Source organism: Microcebus murinus, chromosome 13 (assembly GCF_040939455.1).
Source record: "Microcebus murinus isolate Inina chromosome 13, M.murinus_Inina_mat1.0, whole genome shotgun sequence".
Lineage (NCBI taxonomy): Eukaryota > Metazoa > Chordata > Mammalia > Primates > Cheirogaleidae > Microcebus > Microcebus murinus.
Genome location: NC_134116.1, coordinates 72,554,802 through 72,579,359, shown reverse-complemented (window position 1 = coordinate 72,579,359; position 24,558 = coordinate 72,554,802). Strand labels below are relative to the sequence as shown.

The 24,558-nt window shown below is 37.5% G+C and overlaps 1 protein-coding gene across 7 annotated transcripts in view; it reads right to left on the bottom strand.

Moving 5' to 3' along the window:
- The window catches only part of N4BP2L2 (NEDD4 binding protein 2 like 2), a 75,519-nt gene that overhangs the window by 33,593 nt on the left and 17,368 nt on the right, over window positions 1–24,558 (bottom strand). For 4 of the 7 annotated variants that reach the window (XR_012922482.1, XM_012752141.3, XM_076009511.1 and 1 more), the window contains one exon: window positions 22,143–22,289. Coding sequence is in view for 6 of the 7 variants with exons in the window: in XM_012752141.3 (XP_012607595.2) it covers window positions 22,143–22,289 (147 nt within the window). In the remaining variant the exon portion in view is untranslated. Of the gene's footprint in view, window positions 1–7,036; window positions 12,952–21,913; window positions 22,290–24,558 lie in introns of those variants that run through there. The other 3 variants (XM_076009512.1, XM_076009514.1, XM_076009515.1) reach the window with 3 other exon arrangements.

The window sequence follows — 24,558 nt, the reverse complement described above, 5'->3', positions numbered from 1 at the left end:
TTCCCAAGTTCTCTAAAGATGCTGGCTTGAACATCCCTGCTTCATCTTTCCACTTCTGACTTTCATCAGCCAACTATCCTGCCCTACCTGTGGTCTCTAAGATCCAACCGTGTCTGGCCAGAACCTCAACCAAGTCCTTTTGCTCCCACTTCCTCTGCACAAGTTTTCAAACTTGTCCCTAAATCTGGCAGATGCAGAAACACAACTACTGTTAATTCAACGTGTACAAGTGAGGCCACACTCTACTCCCTGTACCTAGGAAACAAAGGTTGAGGGTGCAAATTCTAACCTTCAATAGGTTCCAGCCAATAGCAGCAGTGAGAGAGGTGCCATGCACCTATTATTGGACACTTTCACCTCACAGTGTCTCTGGGACACTACCTATCTCAGAAAAGGATTAGGAAAAAACTGGAGAAACTGGTCAACTTTCTTATGCACAAACTGCCATGGATGCTCAAGAATCCATGATTTTCAGAACTTTACGGGCTAATATTCAGCCAGTACTCTTGTGGCCTCTGTTTGTTAAATTACTAAAATTCTTCCTACCATTTGGCAAATAGTTCCCGGAGACCCCTCCTAATCCCACAGCCCAGCATCTTCAGGACCCCCATGGAATGATCAACACGTTAATGACTGGCACCCCAAAGAGCCCACAGGTTCCTCTCTAGCAGTAACCAGCCTCCACTCTGACTGGTTAGTGCCCATGCAGTCAACCCCCTCGAAGTCATGCCCCTTCGACACTGCCTTTGGCTTCCTCAGGGACTCTCAATGACTAGCCTGTGCATTTCCTGCCTACCCCACCCAGACCCGGGGAAACTCAAGTGGGTCTTGACAGAAAAATATTTAGCACTAGCCAATCCAGCAATCAGCCAACTAGTTCCTTTTCATTCATGTCTCCCCTGCCAGAGCTGGCCTGGAAACCCAGCAGGAGATATGATTCTGGTGGCAGTGGCAGTGGCACCTCAGCAGGCAAATGTCCAGTGCACTTTTGGCTCCCAGGCTATGACCACTCACTACAGATTCCCCAGAGTTGCCTTCATGTGGTTACCTGTGGGAACTGCAGCCTGCTCAGGAGTTCGGATGAGACAGCCAGGAAGAGCAATGTGCTAGTTGGCAGACTGGCCCACCATACCAACTATTTTTTTTTTTTTAATACAGATACCAACTATTATAATTTAAATAATACCTCTCAAAAAGGCGTATGCAATCAAGCTACCTCTTGTTCTTAACTACCCTTCTGACATATCTGATGACTTAGCCTTGGTGAGAAAGTCAAAGGTACTTGTTGACTATGCCAAGGGGTGGATCATTTAGCTGATATGCCAGCAAATTCCAAATCCTAACTGCTTATTCCAGAACCATCTAATTCCTCATTCAAGAGTTCAAAATAAGAAACCTTGAATCTGTCAGCTAATATGGGTTCTGACCTGACAGCACCCTCTCACTATTCTTGCCTAAGACTTGACAGGCCAGCTCATGTTCGGGTAGGAAGGTTAAGTGGGGATGAGGTAAGGAGTCTATAAAAATTAAAGTGGACTCCTGTTTCTCAAAGAAAACAAGGTCTTTTTTAATCAAGAAAAAGAATGGTTTGACTAAATGACATACATGATAAGCTGACATCCCTACCAAATGGATGTATTCACTTTCAAAGTGTCGTTCAGATTTCCCAAAATACAGAGAGAGAAACATGAGTTCAGGAGAACTGCATCTTCCTCTGATAAATACTCATGCTTTTTGATAGGGAAAACAAAAACAAAAAACCAACATCTGTGGCTCTACCAGGACCAGGCTAGCCTCATGCACTAACTGTGTAGAGGAGCTAACCATTCTACTCATCTCTGTTTAGCTCATTCAGACAGGCCTACATGCTCCAATTTTTAGTTTCTTCTAACCTATATACTAGACAACCGAAATGATCCAGCTGATTCTCTGTCACATGATGTAAAAAACCAGATAACAACAGAGGTCACATCACTCTGAGAAATGTTCTGCCCCAAATCCTTTGTAACCCTCTGGTACCACTGAAACTAAGACAAATGATGGAGCAAGAGATGACTATAAAATATGGGGTATGCCTGACCAAGCGTGGCTACCAAAGAGCAGAAAGCTAGGGGAGAAATGGAGACTACACTGTCAGAACGGCCAGATGCATCTGTCGGTAGAATGAGCCACACACCAATCTTATGGCTTTGCCAAACCACTACACCCTGGCGGGCTGCCTTGGGCCACTCAAATTATTCAACAAACAAGACAAAATGTTTGGTGGCCTCTCAGTTGCTAGAATGTCCCCAGATGTTTCCTTCTTTCTATCACTACTGTCACTGCCAGTATGTTCTGTACCAAATAGTGCTACTCTAACTGTTGTGCATACCGATGGCAGTCCACGAAGTTTGCCACTGATTCACAAGAAAAGTACAGAAATTGAGAATAAGTTTTTTAAAAACTTATTATAGAAATTTGACAGGGTAATTTTTTTTTGAGACAGAGTCTCACTCTGTTGCCCCAGCTAGTGCCAGCCCAGCCTACAGCAACTTCAAACTCCTGGGCTCAAGCAATCCTTCTGCCTCAGCCTCCCAGTAGCTGGGACTACAGGCATGTGCTACCAAGCCCGGCTAATTTTTTCTATATATTTAGTTGGCCAGTTAATTTCTTTCTATTTTTAGTAGAGATGGAGTCTCGCTCTTGCTCAGGCTGTTTTTGATCTCCTGACCTTGAGCGGTCCTCCTGCCTTGGCCTCCTAGAGTGCTGGGATTACAGGCGTGAGCCACCATGCCCAGCCAGACAGGGTAATTTTTATGTCTGTTGAATTTTACAAAATATTTGACTTGGGCCAGTGAGCATGGTGGCTCACATCTGTAATCCTAGCACTTTGGGAGGCTGAGATGGAAGTAATGCTTGAGGCCAGCCTAAGCAACATAACAAGACCATTTCTCTATAAAATATATAAAAATTAACTGGATGTGGTGGCGCCCACCTGTAGATCCAGCTACTCAGGAGGCTGAGGCAGGAGGATCACTTGAACCCAGTAGTTTGGGGTTGCCCAGGAGTCTGAGAGGTTGCAGTAAGCTATAATGATGCCACTGCACTTTAGCCTGGGCAATAGAATGAGATCCTGTCTCAAAAAAAAAAAAAAAAAAAAAATTGGGCTTGTATTTTTAAGGTTTTTTTCTAGTAATTCACTTCTTTACCAAGATATCAGATTGTGATGGACAAGAAATTTTTAAAAATTTGTCTTTCACCACAAACAGACCAAGAAGTTATCTATCTAAAGCAAACATCACTATGTTGTACTTCTGCTAGAATCTCAAGTAATTCCCATTACATGCAAGACAAAATCTAAGTTAATATAGTGGTTCCATGTTCTTGGCCTGGCTCCTTACTACTTCTCTAGAACAGAGCTCCCAACCAGTGTGCTTGGCAATGTCACAAATGGGTGACAGACCATGAAAGACAGTCTATGGCAGTTGGAGTTTATAAGACCTAGGACCAATAGCCTTGGGAATAGTAGCCTAGCCCATCTACTTCAGCATATTCTACAGATTTTGTTTTCTGTATGTGTCATAAAGTGGAAATGGTTGAGAAGCACTGATGGCCGGAGTTATCACCTACTTGCATTATAAACCAAATATTATGCTCCAACGACAGTGAAAAGCCTGCCTTTCCCTCACATGCTGAAATTTGTATTTCTAGCTCAGACCTCTCCCTTCAACTCTTAACATGCTACATATTTCACATCTCCATTTCAATGTCTAGGAGGCATCTCGAACTTAACATATCCAAAACTAAATAGCTGTTTTTCTTTCCAAATGTGCTCTTCCTCCAATACACTATTTAATACATCTCAGTAAACTACAACTCCATTTTTCTCTCTCATACCCATCAATTTATCCTTTCAGCAAATTCTGTTTAGCTTCAGCCACTTCCTATCACATCCACCTCCTGACTGAAGTCACTATCATCTTATTTGGATTATTGCAAGAGCCACCGAACTATTAACAATCCCTGCTTCCACCTTCGCCTCCCTAATATTGATTTCAAGAGAACAGTCAAAGTTGAATTAAATGTAACTTAAAACATAAGTCAAATCATGCCATCCCTTGTTCAAAACTTTCCAATGGCTTCTCATCTGAAGCAGAGTAAAGACCTACATTCCTTCAGTAACTTACAAGGTCCCATATGATCTGGTTCCTTATTCCTTGATCCCTCTGTTCCTACTTTGCGTTCTGCTCACCTGGCTCCAGCAAAACTGATCTCCTTGCTATTCCTTGACCACCCAAGCACAGACCCACCTCATAAGGGCTTTTACTTGCAGGATCCTCTGCCTGGTTTAATTCACTCTCTCACTTTCTTCAAGTCTTTGCTCAAATGTTATTATACCTTATCATTTAGGCTTTTACTGATAACCCCAGGAAAAGTGGCACCTATTCCCCTAATCCCCACCATCCCTGTTCCCTTTATATACTTACTTGTCGATTGGTTTAGGGTCTGCTTCTCTACACTGAGTAGAGGAAGGCAGAGACTTTGTCTATTTTACTCACTGATGTATCTCTCACCTAGAACAATGCCTGGCACATGGTAGGCAGCCAAGAAATATTATTCCATGAATAAATTACATTACTGTTGCCTGCCTCTGAGCCTTTGATCATTCAGTTGCTATTGTCTACAGGCCCTTTTCCCATATTCTTACCCTCTTGCTAAATCCCACATTCAGACTAGACTCAAGCATCAACTCCTCTAGGAAGCCTTCCCTGAACCTATAGCCCTCCACTTTTCATTCATTCACTACCAATCAATTAACTGAACAGTGGAAAAGTAACTCCACTGCTACATATTCATGCAGACAACAAAATTTTACTACCTTTTCTCATTACTGGTTCATATTTCTCAAGCATATTCTTCTAATAAGAAAACACCATTCCAGCCCTAATAACTATGGCTTCTACCTGTTACTTCCCTACTGCACTAAGCACTTCTATGATTAATACATAACTGTATAGAGTGTCCCAAGAGTCAAGATACACCTAATATACTTAGGGAAAAAACATAAAGCATTCTGATATACACTAGGCAAGGCAATGCAAGGAAGAAGACTAATTTGTTTTCCAGAACATGTTTCCCATGTTCTCATGACTGCCAAATGTTAGAAGTCTTCTTCTTGGTCTATTAAAGTCAATCCCTAGCTGGGCACGGCGGCTCATGCCTGTAATCCTAGCACTCTGGGAGACCGAGGCGGGCGGATTGTTTGAGGTCAGGAGTTCGAAACCAGCCTGAGCAAGAGCGAGAGCTGTCTCTACTAAAAAAAAAAATAGAAATTAACTGGCCAACTAATATATATAGAAAAAATTAGCCAGGCATGATGGTGCATGCCTGTAGTCCCAGCTACTCAGGAGGCTCAGGCAGCAGGACTGCTTGAGCCCAGGAGTTTGAGGTTGCTGTGAGCTAGGCTGATGCCACGGCACTCTGGCCCAGGCAACACAGTAAGACTCTGTCTCAAAAAAAAAAAAAAAAAAGAAAAAAAAGTCAATCCCATTAAGTCTCAATTCCAATTTATACTTATCATGTTCTTTACACTATTCTTTGCCTACATGGACTCCAATCTCTACTCTATACCTTGGCTAAGCCCCGACAATCTGGGATAATGAGTCACAGTAAATAGTAGAAATTTTCCCACACTTAATTCCTCCCAAGCCAACCCCCATCATGACCAACCTCCACATCATTCAAAGACAATCAAGATAAAGCCTTTGTTCAGGGCAGGGATGGCAGACAGGAAGCCTCTAGTTCAACCTTGTACCTAAAAATCAGTCCATCCCTCACCAAGAAACCATACAGCTAACAGCCAGAAGCAAGCCTGGCACATCCCAATATCATTCATGGCAATGGCCTAGTATCATCCTTTCTAAGCACCTAACCTTACTCAGTTCCATTATAGTTCCTGGCTCCTGACTCTTTTTGTCTCCTTGTTTACCATGCCCTCATCTTATGTTTGCTGACTGAACTGTTTTCCCAACATAACCTTTGGTGTTTTCTTAGACTTTTAGTCAGGATGCACTGTGGCTTTTTTTTTTTTTTTTTTTTTTTTTGAGACAGAGTCTCGCTTGTTGCCCAGGCTAGAGTGAGTGCCGTGGCGTCAGCTCACAGCAACCTCAAACTCCTGGGCTCAAGCAATCCTGCTGCCTCAGCCTCCCGAGTAGCTGGGACTACAGGCATGCGCCACCATGCCCGGCTAATTTTATATATATATTAGTTGGCCAATTAATTTCTTTCTATTTATAGTAGAAACGGGGTCTCGCTCTTGCTCAGGCTGGTTTCGAACTCCTGACCTCGAGCAATCCGCCCGCCTCAGCCTCCCAGAGTGCTAGGATTACAGGCGTGAGCCACCGCTCCCGGCTTACTGTGGCTTTTTTTACTGCTGGCTGCCTTGGGCATGACGCCCATGAGAGCTTCAGCCCTAGAGACTTATTTTGGGCTCTGTGCCTTCAGCAGGTCTACCTTGCTCCCAAGGGAGGAGAACTCATATGACTAAACACACATTCCTTGAAAGTTCCACATCAATTACATACCACAGCAACTTATCCACATCTTGCTTAGGAAGGCTCAATGACTGATTATTTGACTAATTAAAACTCATGAGCTGTCTTTTCTTATGATTTCCTTTCTCCACTAAATGCTACCTAGCCTGCCAACAAAAAAAAAATCATGGCTAGGCACAGTGGCTCACGCCTGTAATCCTAGCACTCTGGGAGGCCGAGGCGGGCAGATAGCTCAAGGTCAGGAGTTCGAAACCAACCTGAGCAAGAGCAAGACCCCATCTCTACTATAAATAGAAAGAAATTAATTGGCTAACTAATATATATAGAAAAAAAATATTAGCCGGGCATGGTGGCACGTGCCTGTAGTCTCAGCTACTCGGGAGGCTGCAGCAGTAGGATCGCTTGAGCCTAGGAGTTTGAGGTTGCTGTGAGCTAGGCTGACGCCACAGCACTCACTCTAGCCTGGGCAACAAAGCGAGACTCTGTCTCAAAAAAAAAAATCATTTTTATTATTTTTTTCCTTTTGAGACAAAGTCTCACCCTATCACTCAGATTGAAGTGCAATGGTTCAAACATACCTCACTGCAGCCTTAAACTCCCAGGCTCAAGTGATCTTCCTGTCTCAGCCTCGCAAGTAGCTGGACTATAGGTACGTGCCACCACACCTGGCTAACTTTTCAATTTTTTTGTAGCAACAGAGTCTCATTATGTTGTCCAGGTTGGTCTTGCACTCCTGGCCTCAAGAGATCCTCTCACCTCAGCCTCCCAAAGTGCTGGGTTTACAAGCGTGAGCCACTATGCCTGGCCATATCATTTTTATATAAGTAAATTTTTCTAAATGTAATATTTTCTACTTTGGTTTAAGCGTAAAACATAATCTAATGACTGAGTCAATAAAGGGTATGACGTTATTAAAAATTTAGAATACTATTATCCTTAAAAATAAACAAACGTGGTAACAGTATATCTTACCCTCCAACATGTGCCTTCTTCCCATCTACTAAATCTTATGACAATTCTGTCACTTTCCTGATTACTATAAAAATGGAAAACCAACATCCACTCAAACTGATGCTTCCACTTTTTTTTTTTAATCTCGCAGTTTTTATTTCAGTGATCAACAGAATGCAGTAAATGGAATCTATACTGATTTAACATTATGCATGCACCTCTACCTGAAACTGCTATTAGTTTTTGACTGGCCTAAATCTTTATAATTTATTTAGGCACATCTTTAAAGTTTTTGTACCCTGATATACAAAGTAAGTTAACTTCTTCCTTGTGGCAGTCTAGTAATAAGAATTATGTTCACTGGCTAGACTCCTTTATAACTAAAGGCCTCTAGACTCTCAGACTGCCCATAATACCTTGAGACCATAATTTAATATAGATATTTCAGCAAATCACAGTACAGGGGAGGCAAATAATCTACAAAGCTGAAGTGCAAGGTATGAATACTCCAGAGGTCTTTTTCCCCAACACTGATAGTCAAACACTAGATAAGGAGGCCCACAGTTAAATACCAAATTATCCTTCCCCTGATGCTTCCATCTTGAATGAGTCATTTCACATGAGCCCAAGCTAAAATTACCTAACAGTTTCACATAACTACCAATAAGCTGATATCACACTGTCACATGAACGTTACACAGAATGTTATGTGTAGAAAAGGGGGAAAATGTCTCCAGGAAAAACAACAGATGGGAAAAAAGGCTTACTACTTTCAATAAGCTTGAGATTAAAACAAAATTCCTTTTTTTTTTCTTTTAAAGAAATGGGTTCACAGGGGTAGCCAATACACTGCTCTATGAAACTAATTCTACCAAATTTGTCAATAAAAATATCAATTTGATCACATCATACCAACAGTCCATACAACATAGATAAGAAAAGTTTGCCAGTATTCATGATAAAAAGGCACATGTATCATCATCATCACAAAGTGTTTTGAGCTATTTGCAGATTAACTCCTATCTATGCTAATAAGGAATATGTATATCTTTGATAAATTTAACAACCAAAGAACTTTATCCTTCTAGACCTCTCAGCATTTCTAACTACTATAAAAATCAACTGGTTTGTTTCCTTCTCTGCCCATCCCTACTGCATATCAAAAGCAAAGAGGTAAGTAAAATCATCAAACAGCAAACAAAATCACAGAATTTCAAGGCTAAAATCAGAGCTAATTCAGCCTGAAATTAATATATTCATCTCACTCCATCAATAACACTATGTTACAATTAAGAAGGTATTATCCTCATTTAATTATGAGGAAAAGTTTCAGAAAATTAAGTGACTTCCTCAAGTTGCAATTGAAACTGCAAATTCTGCAATTTCAAACTCTGTTGTACTAAATTGGAGGTTTCTGTCTCCCTGTGTCCTTTACAATCCCCCAGATACCTGCAATGATCAGTCTGAAACCATGGAACTTAATTGCTTTGTGAACACTACCAGTATCGAGCAATCACTATATACTTCTTAATGAAACACATTCCATTTTCAGAAAGCTTTGAATACTGGAAGTCATTAAAATCATTATATTACACTAATCTGTCTCAAAACATTTGTGAAACAAGACTTAATTAAAGTGGAATAACATCTGTATCACTGTTGCATCTTAAAGTTGGCAACAGAAATAATTACTTGGGATATTCATCCAAGCATCAAACATGTACCAAGTGTTTAACAGATGCTTAACACTGACCAAGACCCTAAGGATATAAAAACAAAGACACAATCCTAACATTCAAAAACCTAAGTTCCACAAAGCAAGACTAGTTCATGTTCTATACAAGAGCCATGAGGTTCCCACCATCTTCCCTTCAGCAAGCTACATATTCAAGAGTAGGAGGCTTACCTTATTTACTCTTATATTTCCACCACTAGCAAATAGAACAGTGCAATAAATGTTCAGTGCAAGTCTAGATAATAAGCAATTTCTTAAAATTTAAAACCTAAAACAATTTTTTTAAGAGATAGGGTCTTGCTCTGTTGCCCAAGCTGGAGTGCAGTTGCACGATCATAGCTCACTGCAGCCTCGAACTCCTAGGCTCAAGCACTCCTCCTGCCTCAGCCAAATAGCTGGGACTACAGGTATATGCCACCATGCCTGGAAAATTTTTAAAATTTTTTTGTAGAGGTGGGGGTCACTATGTTGCCCAGGTTGGTCTTCAACTCCTGGCCTCAAGCAATTCTCCCTCCCCAGCCTCCCAAAGTGCTGGGATTACAGGTATAAGCCACTGTACCTGGACAAAAGCTAATTTTCTTTCTTTCTTTTTTTTTTGAGACAGAGTCTTACTCTGTTGCCCAGGCTAGAGTGCTGTGGCGTCAGCCTAGCTCACAGCAACCTCAAACTCCTGGGCTCAAGCAATCCTCCTGCCTCAGCCTCCCAAGTAGCTGGGACTACAGGCATACGCCACCATGTCCAGCTAATTTTTTCTATATATTTTTAGTTGGCCAATTAATTTCTTTCTATTTTTAGAAGAGACGGGGTTTCGCTGTTGCTCAGGCTGGTTTTGAACTCCTGACCTTGAGCGATCCTCCCGTCTCGGCCTCCCAGAGTGCTAGGATTACAGGCATGAGCCACCACACTCGACCAAAAGCTAAATTTTTAAGCTACATAAAGGATATACAAGTTAATTCTATCATTAATTCCACCTAACCAATTATCCACTTGAAATAGTCAAATTATAGATCGTTAAGCTACAAGACAAAGGTAAAACCATCCTTAGAAATAATTTTGTCCAAGAATTCTGAACCTGGAGTCCATTGATGGACTTTAGGAGATATGTAAAATTTCTAGAAACTTTTGGAAAATAGCAGCTGGATTTGAACACAAATTAAGGAGAACCATTGAATAAGTCAAATGCCCTCATTTTACATATAAACGACTTGCAGAAGACGAGAATTTCTCCCAAGTGCCCCTCAACTAACTAGTTTAAGAGCTGTGTATTAATTTCCTAGGGCTCCCATGACAAAGTAGCACATACTAGGCGGCTGAAACAACAGAAATTATTTTCTCTCACTTCTGGAGGCTAGAACTCCAAGATCAAGTTGTCAACAGGGTTGGTCTCTCCTAAGGCATCTCTCCTTGGCTTGCAGGTGGCCATCTTTCTCCAGTGTCTTCACATGGTCTTCCCTTTGTGTAGTGTACTAATCTCTTCTTAAAAGGACACCACTCATATTGGATGAGAGCCCACACATGACTTCATTTTATCTTAATCAGCTCTTTACAGGCTCTACCTCTAAATTCAGTCACATTCTAGGTACTGGGAGTTAGCACTTCAACATATGAATTGGGGGCGGGAAGACACAATTAAACCCATAACACTCTGTCCTCTGGTCCCCCAAAATTCATGTCTTTCTCACATGCAAAATACATTCACTCCATCCCAACAGCCCCAAAAGTCTTAGCTTAGTGTAGCATCAAAATCTCATATAAATATCATTTAAATCAAGTATAAGTAGACTCAAGGTATGATTCAACCTGAGGCAAAATTCTTCAGTTTCATACCTGTGAAACCAGACAAGTTATCTGCTTCCAAAATACACAGTAGGACAGGCATAGGATAAACATTCCCATTCCAAAAGGGAGACATCAGAATGAAGAAAGGGGTGATGGGTCCAGGCAGATCTGAACCTAGCAAGGCAAATCTCATTAGATGTTAAGGCTCAAGAATAATCCTCTTTGGCTGTTCCATGCTCCATCTTCCAGGCTAATGGGTGGCAGCCCTGCCTTGTGAGCCCATCAGTGTGGTAGCCCACTCCCCTAAGCAGCAGCCTACCCTGAACCCTCAGGCCTAGGACCTCTGGTACTACGGTAGTAGTGGCAGCCCTGTTGACTTCTGAATTGCCTTCAGGTCTTCCCTTTTCTTGAAGGATGACACATGTTCACAACCAGATAGCTCTCCTGACCATTTTGTAGAATCCCTGGAAATCTAAAAGACTTCCTTAATTTTGTCCCTTCTCTGTCCCCTTCAGTCCCAGCCAGGAACATTTCCACTGATATAACCCCATCTCTATTTCTGATTTCTGCTAGTTTCTGCAGAAATGGTTTCTGCTGAGACAGCTGACTGGATCCACAAGTCATAAACCCCTCATCTTTTTAGCAAATGGTTGTCTGGCAATAACCTTGATATTCTCTCCTGGATGTGCTCATTTTTTGCAATAGACAGACAGACTGAGAATTTTACAAATCTTCAAGTTCTGGTTCCTTTTGACTTAACAATTCCTTTCTCAATTTATCTCTCTCCTCTTGCATTTTACAAGAAGCAAGGAGAACCAGGCCACACCTTTAATGTTTTGCTTAGAAATCTACGCTAAATATCCAGGTTCATCTGTTTTCCACAAAACACTAGAACACAATTTGGCTAAGTTCTTGGCCACGTTATAAAAAGAATCACCTTTTCTCCACTTTCCAAGAACTATTCCTTATTTCAAGATCTCATCACAAACACCTGTAACATTCATATTTCTACCAACATTTGATGATATATGTGTACCTCTAAGAGGACAGAGACCTTCTCTAAATCTCTTTCCTTCTAAGCCTTCATCAGAATCACCTTCAACATCCATATTTCTACCGATAGTCATTTCAAGGCAATCTAGGTTTTTTCTAACATATATGTATACCTATTCCCTAGTTCTAAAGCCACTTCCACATTTTTAGGTATTTATTACAGCAATACCCTACTCTCTGGCACCAAAGTCCGTATTAGTTTGCTAAGGCTGCCATAACAAAGTATCACAGATTGGGTGGTTTAAACAACAAATTTATTTTCTCACACTTCTAGAAGTCCAAGATCAAGGTGTTAGCAGGGTTGGTTTCTTCTAAAGTCCTTGGCTTGTAGATGGCCATCTTCCTCCAGTATCTTCACATGGTCATCCTTTTCTGTGTCTGTGCTCTAATCTCCTCTTAGAAAGACACCACTTATATTGGATTAGGGTCCACCCAAATGACTTCATTTTATCTTCATTACCTCTTTTAAGGCCCTATCTCCAAATACAGTCATAATGTAGGTTCTACAGGTTAGGACTTCAGCATATAAATGGGAGAGGCATAATTCAGCCCATAACAAGCTGGAACTACCATATTCACTTATTGTATGAATACTGACCACATTTTCCCAGCCACTAGCTAGCTGATGACCATGCAATGGTGAGCAAAACAGGTATAAACCCTGACTGATGGAGCTTAAAAATAAGAGGGAAATATTCATATACAAATGAATAAAGAAAAAGTACATGAGAGCATATAAGATGTATTTTGGACCTCACCAAGCTTGCTATGTTCAAAAAGGCATCCTTGAAGAGCTCAACTTTGAAGGATAAGTACAGAAGGGGGTGTGCGTACTCAGAATTTTTCAGGAAGAGAGAACAGCACAGCACATTCCAGGAATGGAGAGATGGCCAGCAGGGGCTGAGATAAAGAAAGTGAGAAGAGTAATAAAACATGAGACTGAATATGAAGGCAGGATGACATCATCTAGAGTCTTAAATATCACATTTTGGTTTTTGGTTTTTATCCTAAGAGCAGAGGGAAGCAACTGAAAGATACTAAGCATGAATATATTTTCACTTTAAGAAGATCACTCTGACGGAGAGAGGGCATATGGGGCTTCTAAGGTGCTAGCAATGTTCTATTTCTTGATCTGCGTATTAGTTATATGGATATGCTTTGTGAAAAATCCATTGAATGACAGCAGTCGAAAATGGAGAAACGGATCCAAGAGATATTCAGGTGGCAAAATCCATAGAACCCATTTTATAGATTTAATATGAGGAAGAAAGGAAGCATCAAGGAAGACTCCCAAATTTCTGGCTTATAGAAATTGATGGAAGGTAGATCCATTCATAGTGTCAGGAAATCCTAAAGACCCAGATTTAGAGAGATCACAGGTTCAACTGGAGGACACTTTCAGGCTTAAAAGTGGAAATGTCAGGTAGGCAATTAAATACATAGACTGGAGTTCAGAGAGGTTTAAGAAGAAAATACATTTAGAGTTCAATACTGATAATAGAACCAGTGGGTATATAAAACCATTCAACCAATATTTAATTATCTCCTACAGCACTACAGGCACTGGCTTAGATTTTGTGTATACTGCTATGAACAAAATAAACACATTCTCATGGATCTTATATTCTAAGAATAGTTTGGGAATATTGCCAACAAATCAGTAATGACTAACTTTAGAACTATAAGTACTATGAAGAAAACAGGACAATGTAATACAGTGATCGGGTAGGGCTACTTTAGATTGGATAGTCAGAGAAGGCCTCTCTGTGGTGTCAACATTTCAGGTGTGACCTGAATGTTTAGAAAACACTAGGATAGGAAAAGTAGGAGAAAAGCACTCAATAGGAAGAGAAAGCAGTGCTTAAAGGACAAGCTTAGCATGTCTGAAGAACAGACAAAAAGACCAGTACAGATTGACCTTAGTAAATTAAAACAGGGTCAGAGAAAAAGCCAAAGACCCGATTATGTGGAGTTTAAGCAGGGAGTGATAATATCTATGTATTCTTTTTAAATATTTTAAATTATAAACTACTCTAGTTGCCCATGGATAAAATTATAGGGTGGCAAAGATAAAAGTGGGGAGACTTCTATGTTCATGTGAGAAATGATGAGATCACATGGGAAAAGCTAAGAGTAACAATGTAAGATTTTTTAGATGACTTAAGGAACTCAAGAGAAGGTGGCAGCAAAGGAGATAGACAAGTAGCCACAGAGATATGAACAAAACCATGATGTCAAGGAGGTCAAGGAAAGTATTTTAAGTAAATCAAAAGTTTGCTTTTGAGTAGTCAAATGAGATGAGCAGAGAATAATGCTCAATAATACAGAGGAACATTCTGGAGAACTCAAAAATCAATTTTAGAAGAAGGATAGGGACGGAACCTAAAATTGGAGTGAGCCAAATACTATCAGTGAGAGATAAGGAAGAAAAGAAAATGGGTGTAGACAGCTCTTCAGAGAAGTGTGGTTGTAAATGAGTTGTGTCAACAAAAAGGAACTTTTGGCTGGGCACGGTGGCTCACGTCTGTAATCCTAGCACTCTGGGAGGCCGAGGCAGGATTGCTCAAGGCCAGGAGTTCAAAACCAGCCTGAGCAAGAGTGAGACCCTGTCTCTACTATAAATAGAAAGAAATTAATTGGCCAATTAAAAATATATAGAAAAACTTAGCCGGGCATGGTGGCGCATGCCTGTAGTCCCAGCTACTCAGGAGGCTGAGGCAGAAGGATAGCTTGAGCCCAGGAATTTGAGGTTGCTGTGAGCTAGGCTGACGCCACCGCACTCTACCCCAGGCAAAGAGTGAGACTCTGTCTCAAAAAAAAAGAAAAAGGAACTTTTAGGGATGGGAGACTTGATCAGCGTAAATGCTGATCAGATGGACTCAGGAATGAAGGCAAAGTTGACATTACAGAGAAAAGAAATATTGACAATATATAAAATTTCCTGAAAAGGAAAGAAATGATACAGTAGAGTACAGATAAAGACATTCACCTTAGACCAGAAGAGGGTGCACCCTCCATAAACAGGTAACAGAGACGACAGGACAGATACAAATGCAGGTGGAAATCACACTTCCTGACTCTAATAATGTGTTCTTTCCAATAAAATCATCCTATGGACATTTGGAAAGTATTCAAAGTAGGACAAGAAAATAACGAAAGGAAAGTTAATCTGAGATTACTTAGCTGGAAGAGGCAAATGTTCACCATATTATTTTTCAAATAAGGGATAATTATGTAAACATAAGCATCAGCACCAGCTATTCTTTATTGCTGAATAAAGATAAGGAAGTTCAACTGAAAAGAGATTGAAGCACTTTTTTTTTTTAAAGTTACACTCAGGATCACTGTTCTTTGGAAGAAGCATTCTGAAAAATGATCATAAACTTTTTGTTGGACCACTTTAAGATTAGGAAAAATAGGCCAGGCGCGGTAGTTCATGCCTGTAATCCTAGCACTCTGGGAGGCTGAGGCTCAAGGTCGCTCAAGGTCAGGAGTTCAAAACCAGCCTGAGCAAGAGGGAGACACTCTACTATAAATAGAAAGAAATTAATTGGCCAACTAATATATATATAAAAAATTAGCCGGGCATGCATGGTGGTGCATGCCTGTCGTCCCAGCTACTCGGGAGGCTGAGGCAGGAGGATCACTTGGGCCCAGGAGTTTGAGGTTGCTGTGAGCCAGGCTGATGCCACGGCACTCACTCTAGCCTGGGCAACAAAGCTAGACTCTGTCTCAAAAAAAAAAAAAAATTATGTATAATCTGTAGGAAACATTTAAACATTAAATGGTATAAACTTCTCTTTCAATCCTGACTTTTAAAAATAGAATTCTAAATGGCCACGTAGATTTCTTCACTCAACTTCACTGATACTATCTTCTAACCCCATGAATTAAAGGTATCATAATGATGTAATCAATGTAAGCAACTCTTCACCAGAATTTCTTTCCTACTTTGAAAAAAAACTAAATTAAAAAAGAAAGATGACTATGTGGTTTAAAGATAATATAGGATACAGTGGATAAAGCATGTCTAACCTAGATTTGAATCCCAGTTCCATCTCTTACTAGAGAAATTATGTTAAATAAGTTGTTTAACCTGAATTTTTGTTTCCTTTTTATAAAACCCTTTTAGATTTGTACAAAAATTTAGAGACTGTAACAATCACATTTAGCCTGGGGCCTAGCACTGACAGACATTAAATAAATAGCAATTATTTAAATGATTATTAAGGCTCGCTGCTACAAAATTCCTAGTTTGTTGTAGCAACAATGTAGTACATAAAGAACCACCTGTAAAAGTTAAACTCAAAATAATAAATAACTACCAGATTTCCTTCAAAATCATTCAGTTCTTTAAGGGCAACCTTTAATCCCCACATATTAGTGAATTTCAAGCTACTACTTTGACATACAAAATAATCACTAATCCCTCCTTTTTCAACTAAAGTCCATCATCATAATATTAAGTTATTGTAAAATTTTTTTTCTCAAACCCATATATGCAAGGTCTATGCCAGGTTTATGAGATTCTCCACCAAGGATTAACACAATAGATTTTTATAAATCTTTCCAACCATTTTCATATCCAAACTCTACCTAACCCACAGGAGCCAGGAAACTAGAGCTGTGATTTATAAGCTTAATTTGGTTAAATAAGGAACAAAGAGTTCAGTAGAACATAGGAAAGAGAAAGAGATAATCTCTAGTGTTGCCAGTCACTTACCATCTCATCATCTTCATTAAAATGTTATGAAGTTACAAGAAGATAGCTGAGCAGAAAATGGATTCAAGAAAGAGAAAAAACATGTACACAGGAAAAGACTATGAAAGAAAAAGAAACATGATTTCTAAGATTAAGAAAAACAGGGGGAAAAAAGAAAAAAGAGTAACAGAAAAGGAAGAGCTCACAATCCCTTCCCAAGTAATTTTTTTTCTATTTTGCTATACTACAAAAACAGAAGAGTTCAGAATTATAATTGAAGAGACAGTAAGAAAGTTGTATAATTATTGTAATAATTACTAGCTGTAGAAGAACCTTAAAGGTAAAACATTAACTTTACATGTACTATCTATCTGAAAACACAGTTAAAACTGCAAAAGAAAATAATCCAAATAATAAAGTATATTTCAATGGACTCTACTAACTTAAACACAATTTTAACCATGAACGAACAGATCATTCTTTTTTTTCTTAGTTACTAACAAACTTGAGAGGCAAACAGCCCAAGAGCTCCTCTCAAAATCTTAAGATCTTCCCATTAATTTAGAAAAAGTAGTTCGATTTTTTTTAAAAACAATGGAAATATTAACAACTGGACCAATACTCCCATATGAAGTCTTGAGTCACTCACCAAAGCAGGTATAATAAGGCTTGCTAATGTGACTGTCTCTTGTTCTAAGATTAGGGGACTATGGCTGTGTCCATGCTACATAAAATAATCTATTTTTTTCCTATTGGAATCTAAGACAGTTTACTGAAATTAACAGATTCTTTACTGGGAAGTATTTTATAATATGTAATTATTGTAATTATCACACCTGGAATATGTCACAGTTATCTCTCACAGAGCAAACTTTATCAGGAGGAAAAGGAAGAAAAAGATTATTTCTAATATGAATGACTAAAATAAACTTCTATTAAATGTATAAAAAAGTCAGTTAAAATGATACAACACATACAGCCAACTTCTAGAATTGAGAAAAACTCTCTATTTACTGTTAAAGTTTTCTTTTCTAAGAGTTATTTGTGCTACTCCTTCCTCTTGTTCCTATGCATAATTTGACAGTGACAATGTATAAAGAATTTCCACAAGAGATAGTCAAAATTACTGCTTATACACATTTATATTCTATTACAAAAATTATGCCATTCAGTGTAGTCTAAGGTATTGAGTATAAATTGTAACCATTCTTTTAGAAGTTTTCTGAACTTAGTTGCAGATAATCGTAATTATAAATTATTCAAGGTTTGCTCTGAAATTTATAAACCATGCAAAATTTATAAACCATACAAATTTCTGCGGTTTAAAACATTTGGCAATTTGAATCAACTAAATCCAATCAAACTAAACACTGCTTTGCGAAGTGAAAAAGGAGTAAGAAGGCACACAAGACAACCACTAATCTCTCCTTTTTCGGGATCTATTTCAACAAACTTAATACTACCTCTTACCATCCTAAGGACAGTGTAAGGAGAAAATCTGGTATACATACAGGGAAACAAATCATTTTAATGGTACCTTAATTTAAAAAATAAAATAAAAATTGGTATGCCATCTTATTTAACTTGTAAAGAGAAAGGAAACCATCACCAAATAGGATACTCATTAATCCTTAATAATATCTCCTTCCAGTAAATTTACAAAGATACAGCTAACAGTTTTAATTTTAAAAAAAAATTTATTTATAAATTGTAACCCCTAAAACTTAACTCTAAAAACCACTAACTCAACATACTCTTTCTGTTGCCTCCAAATTACTTATTCTACATGGGCACTGTAACAAAACTAATCTAATACTTTGTTATGATTATAGACTAAAGTGTTATTCAATGTGGGCTGCAGATGTATAAAAACCAAAAAGCAACAACAACACAACTTTAGCCCTTATTAGTTATTACATTCATGTCAGAATACTACATTAAACTTTAACAAACATTGGAAAATCTATCCGGTCAAGGCACTAAAAAATATAGCAACTACATTTCCTCAACATTTTCTAAAGAGAATACCATCAATTTTCTTTATAAATACTTAGAAAACAACTCTCAGAAAATCAGACATTTCTGCAGTTAAAAATTCAAGTATAGTCAAAACAAACATTTCATAATCTCTGAAATCATAAACTTTCAAAACTTATCTATATGTAAAATTGGAATTTTCCAGAATCTATATTAATTAGAAAAGAGATAAGCAAACTTCAAATACGTAAATCAAACTTATCACTCCAACAAAAAAATGCAGCCCAATCTTTTGTAAATAATCTTATTTTAAAACAGAAAAATATAAAAAAGCAAGCATTTTCTTTTAGAAAGGTGAATATTGAAAATAAAGATTACATAATTAAAAAGCAATATCAAAAGTTCAACTTAATTACTACATAAGAATTTTTACTAACAGGATTATGACACATAGAAAACTACAAATTTATCAAAAAGGAAAAGTAATTTTTACACTAAACCTATCAAAAACAACCCTAATTATAACTTAATCTTACCGAACCCAATTAGATCCTGTATTCTAGTTAACAAAGACGTATTCCGTCTTAGTTAAATATGATGACTAATGCCCACTTTATTCTTTGTGACGAAGATCAGGTTAGAATGCGGTGTAGCAGTGTGTGTGGGGTGTATTCCATTTAGATGATATCTAGCCAGGCCAGTGCTCTGGCACCTGTAGTACCAGCTACTCAGGAGGTTAAGGCAGGAAGATCACTTGAGACCAGTTCAAGTCCAGCCTGGGGAACATAGTGAGATACTATCTCTTTAAAAAAAAAAAAATCTCAATAGAAAAAAATGAAACATTTTTTTATGAAAAATTGGTAAATTTCACATTTTATAGCTTTTTAACACCAAGAAAAGATGTAAAATAGTGATTTTGGTATCTTTCACTACATTTTCATTCCTCCATTCTATTACTGTTAACAAAATTTAATTTAAATTAGCCACAATGCTTGGGGTAACTATTAACTATTTTTCTACCTTAAAAAAGGCTGAAAGTTAGAATGTTAGTTTCCCTGCCTCCATTAGGAGCTATAATTTTAAAAAATTAATTGGTGGTGAGGAAGGTGAAAAACATTAATTGGTAATGATTAATGATCTCTCCATGATTTTTAGTGCTCAGAAGTACTAGGAGATGAAGTTGAATCTAAAATAAATCTAGAAATTTATTTTAGACTTAATAGGAACATGCTTCCTCATAATCTGTTTCTCCTCAAAGTTACTTCCTCACAATAAATTTGGTTAAGTAAGTTATTCAGAAAATTGTAAGCCGGGCGTGGTGGCTCACGCCTGTAATCCTAGCACTTTGGGAGGCCGAGGCGGGCGGATTGCTCAAGATCAGGAGTTCAAAACCAGCCTGAGCGAGACCCCGTCTCTACCAAAAATAGAAATAAATTAATTGACCAACTAAAAATATATATAGAAAAAATTAGCCGGGCATGGTGGTGCATGCCTGTAGTCCCAGCTACTCGGGAGGCTGAGGCAGTAGGATCACTGAGCCCCGGAGATTGAGGTTGCTGTGAGCCAGGCTGACGCCACGGCACTCACTCTAGCCTGGGCAACAAAGTGAGACTCTGTCTCAAAAAAAAAAAAAAAAAAAAAAAAAAATTGTAGATTTATATAGTACTATTACTCCTAAGTGAAGTTTATGAAGACAGAGGGAAAGGGACACACAATATATCTGTCCCCAAATTAAATCCTTTTGTATATCAAACTGTGCTAATTTACATAATAAAATACTTGAAAGCACAAGTCCAAATATCACAAGTATTACTGTGAAATACTGAAAACACAGATGAAGATGTATGTATGTAAATATAAATATATATACATTTACACACAAAACATGAGTTAGCATATTCCTACTACATCAGATTTAGTTATAATGAATCTATACAAACACACACATATTAAACAAGATAAAGGTAATACTTATTCAAATGTAAACAGAACTAAATAATACAAATAGAAATCATATTCTTACTCCACTAAAGGCAATGTAACAAAGGCCTTGTTGGGAGTACTGAATCTAGTTAAGCCTCACAACTTTAAAAAGTAATATAAAGCTATGAGAAAACATTTAAAGTTGAAAGAACAGCAAAAGATTTTAAAACAACAGAGAAAGATCATGGGATTCATGATGGCTGGAGAAAGTTTAAAGGCTGTGAAATATTTATGAAAAGATATAAAGAATCATAATGATTAAATAGCATTGTAATTAGCTGAGGTCTTTTTCCTAAAAAAGAGTAAATGAAATCAAAGATTAAAGAAACATTTTCTATAAGCACTGGGAAGAAAAGTATTAAAAGAGGTAGTAGTATTTCTTTCCTCATGTTGCAAAGAGAAATGCTTAATTATCTAGGATAGTCCAGGTAAAGCTGTTTGAAGACAGGGATGAATTACAAGGCCTGTGAAATTAATTCCATCTCAGTTTTTTAATTCTTAGTAAAGAAACACAATCTAATAAAGAAAACTATCCAGTGAGAAAATTACAGTTGGCTCTTCAGAAAAATTAATACTAGAAGAAACATAATATTCCATAGAACAAATCTTATGACTAATGCTATCCAAAATATTTTTATATTAGAATTATACTGCATTAAATTAAATACAGAGTAGTGAAACATTATTAGAATCACCTGAGAAGTTTCTTCTCACTATACAGTGCCTTGCTTCCTTATCCTTTCCAGAACTTGCAAGTGCATGGGGGTAGGAAGATGGCTTGAGAAGGAGGATGAGGAATATGTATGTATTAAATGATGAATGTGCACATTATGGAGAAAACTCCATAGAAAACTCCAGGTGATTGTTCAAACTATGTACTATGCTGATTACAGCTTTAAAATAATTTTGTCACACAGATGAATTAGCTGAAATACAATTTTACCTGTATAATGAATAGGAGAATCAACTAAGGTGCCCTATAACAAGTTAGTATTTCTTGCATATTTAAGATAGCAAAGGAAAAATACTAAAGTTTTATGAAAAGTTAGATTTAGGTATGAACTATAAAAAAACTGTTCAACATTATCTACAAAATAGTTCAATTGTAGAAAAACATCCTGGTTCCTACCCACTATACTACTCAGGTGTTTTCATAACAACCAAAATTATTACAACAAAAGATTATAAAAACATTTAAAATACAATTTTATATAATTTTTATTTACACTTTAGAATTTAAACAACTTGCTGGGAACATCCTTTGTGAGGCAATGTAGGGTTTTTTTTTTTATTTGAAACTATTTAAATTTCAAGACAGGCTCACTAATTTTTCTCAAGGGCAAAAAACAAATGTGTTAGCTGAAAATAGCCAACTTAATGATTATTTGTGACATAGACTTGTTCATGTGAGCCTAGAGATCCTCCCCACCTCTGTCTCCCCTGTGGAGGAGGAGGTCTTTGCGTGCTTTTGTGTGATGGTTCCACTGAATTCATTACAATAGAGATGGACATTTGATATTCATAACGATCCAACATCTGAGCAATCTTCTTTCGAGACACACCATGTTTATTCCTCCTACCAAAAAAGAAAAGGATTGTAAATTTTTCTTTTAGAATGTGTAGGCTTAAAGATTAAACTGTTTCAGAGGAACAGCATATAGATTCTAAATTATATTTTTCAAATAAATATTAGAAGATATATTTCATTTACCCACATTTTATATAAAAAGTTTTTAACAATGTTTTTTGAAGGTTTAAAGATACCATAAATCATAGGAAAATGTTAATTATATCTTCTTCAGACAGAACTACCTAGTCACTGAACCTCTACTTATAACCCCCCCTTTTAATGACAAAAATCAAAGATTATGAGATACTACTTTAAAAATTATAGAAGGATTAAATGGACTTCTAGAACTTACAAAAACCCACATATTTGTTATATTTTAAAAGTTATTTTATGACTATTCGTCTCGTATTTTTAAAATTTATTATCAATACAAAATTATTAGTAGAGACAACAATTTGAACATCTCTCACACACATCATGTTGAGTGAAAGAAACTCGATACAATGAAAATATACTGTATGATTCTATTTTTATATATATAAAAGTTTGATAAAAGGCAAAATTGAACTATAATATTAAGGCAACAGTCATTATGTTAACACTAAAAAAGTAAGAAAGTGATTATGGTTACCAAGGAAAAACAGTGGTTACTTTTAGAGAATGAAAGGTAACTGTGAATGGGAAGAGGAATGCAAAGAGCTTCTGACGTGTTGGTCATGTTCTCATGACGTGGGTGATAGCTAAATGTGCATTGGTCTTGTAAGAACTTTAAATTGTATATTTATATTTTACATACTTTTCTGTATGTGAATTTATATGACAACAAAAGTGGTTTAAAATGTATACTTGAGCCTCAAAGAACTTTTGACAATCTATTTTACCCTAATAGTTTTCTGTAACTTCACTTGGACATGACAAAACACAGAAACATATTTTACATTTAATATTATAGTTCTAGATGTACTATTAATGCTAATTCACATTTCCCAGAAAAAAGGCACAAAGAAATGTTTACTTTTCAAATCTGATGCTTACATACAAGATAAGAGAAAGCAAAAAAGAAGAAAAAAAAGAACAAATCTGAGGTTGAAAAGATACAACTAAACCAATAAGATGTCAAAATTAATGACTCAATTCTTTTCAAAAATCAAACTATGCCAGGTATCAGCTAAGCTGGCTTTGTTATATAAAGTCACTTGTATTAAGAAAATGATAAATTTCAACAGTCCCTCAGATGTAAAAGAAGACATAACTGTATAGCATTTCATCATTCATTTATTCAACATAACTCAAATATCAGAGTAAACTTTCTCTTTCACCTGAGGTGCAATACACACACAGCTAGGCAGGCAAACAATATAGATATTAATACTGATAAATCTATTAGTTTATCTATCTACATATGAACATACAGCATGCAAATCAGAAAGAGAAAGAAAGTAGCCAAAGAATGAAAGGCAAGGGGGAAAGAATTATATTAGTTGGACCCCATACACAGAATAACAGCTTGAAGCTATAAGAGGGCAAACTAAAGTACAGGGTTGGGTGAAGGTGGCTTAATAAAGGGGGTGTAGGCCAGGTGTGGTGGCTCATATCTGTAATCCTAGCACTCTGGGAGGCTGAGGTGGGAGGATTGCTCAAGGTTAGGAGTTCAAAACCAGCCTGAGCAAGAGCAAGACCTCATCTCTACTAAAAATAGAAAGAATAATTAGCTGGACAACTAAATATATATACAAAAAAAATGAGCTGGGCATGGTGGCACATACCTGTAGTCCCAGCTACTCAGGAGGCTGAGGCAGAAGGATTGCTTGAGCCCAGGAGTTTGAGGTTGCTGTGAGCTAGGCTGATGCCACAGCACTCTAGCCTGGGCAACAGAGACAGACTGTGCCTCAAAAAAAAAGGGGGGGGGAAGGGTGCAGTCATTGCACAACTCTGTGAATATACTGAAAACACTTTAAATGGGTAAATTTTAAGTATGTGAATTACATTTCAATAAAGTTGTTACCAAAAAGAAGGGAGGAGTAAAAGTGAAGAAAGAAAAGAGTCATAGTCAGGAAAAGCAGTGACATGAAGGAAAAAGGATAAAGGTAAACACAAATGGAAGAGGAAGGTTGAAAATAATACAAGTCCACAATCTCTCAGCACCAGTTCTGAAATCTAATAAGCTCTGAAAACTCAGTTTTCAGCTGACTCATATGGCAACAAAACCTATCCAGATCTGTACTCACTTAGAAGCACAACCTACTCAGATTTGATGTAGATTATGCAGAATCTT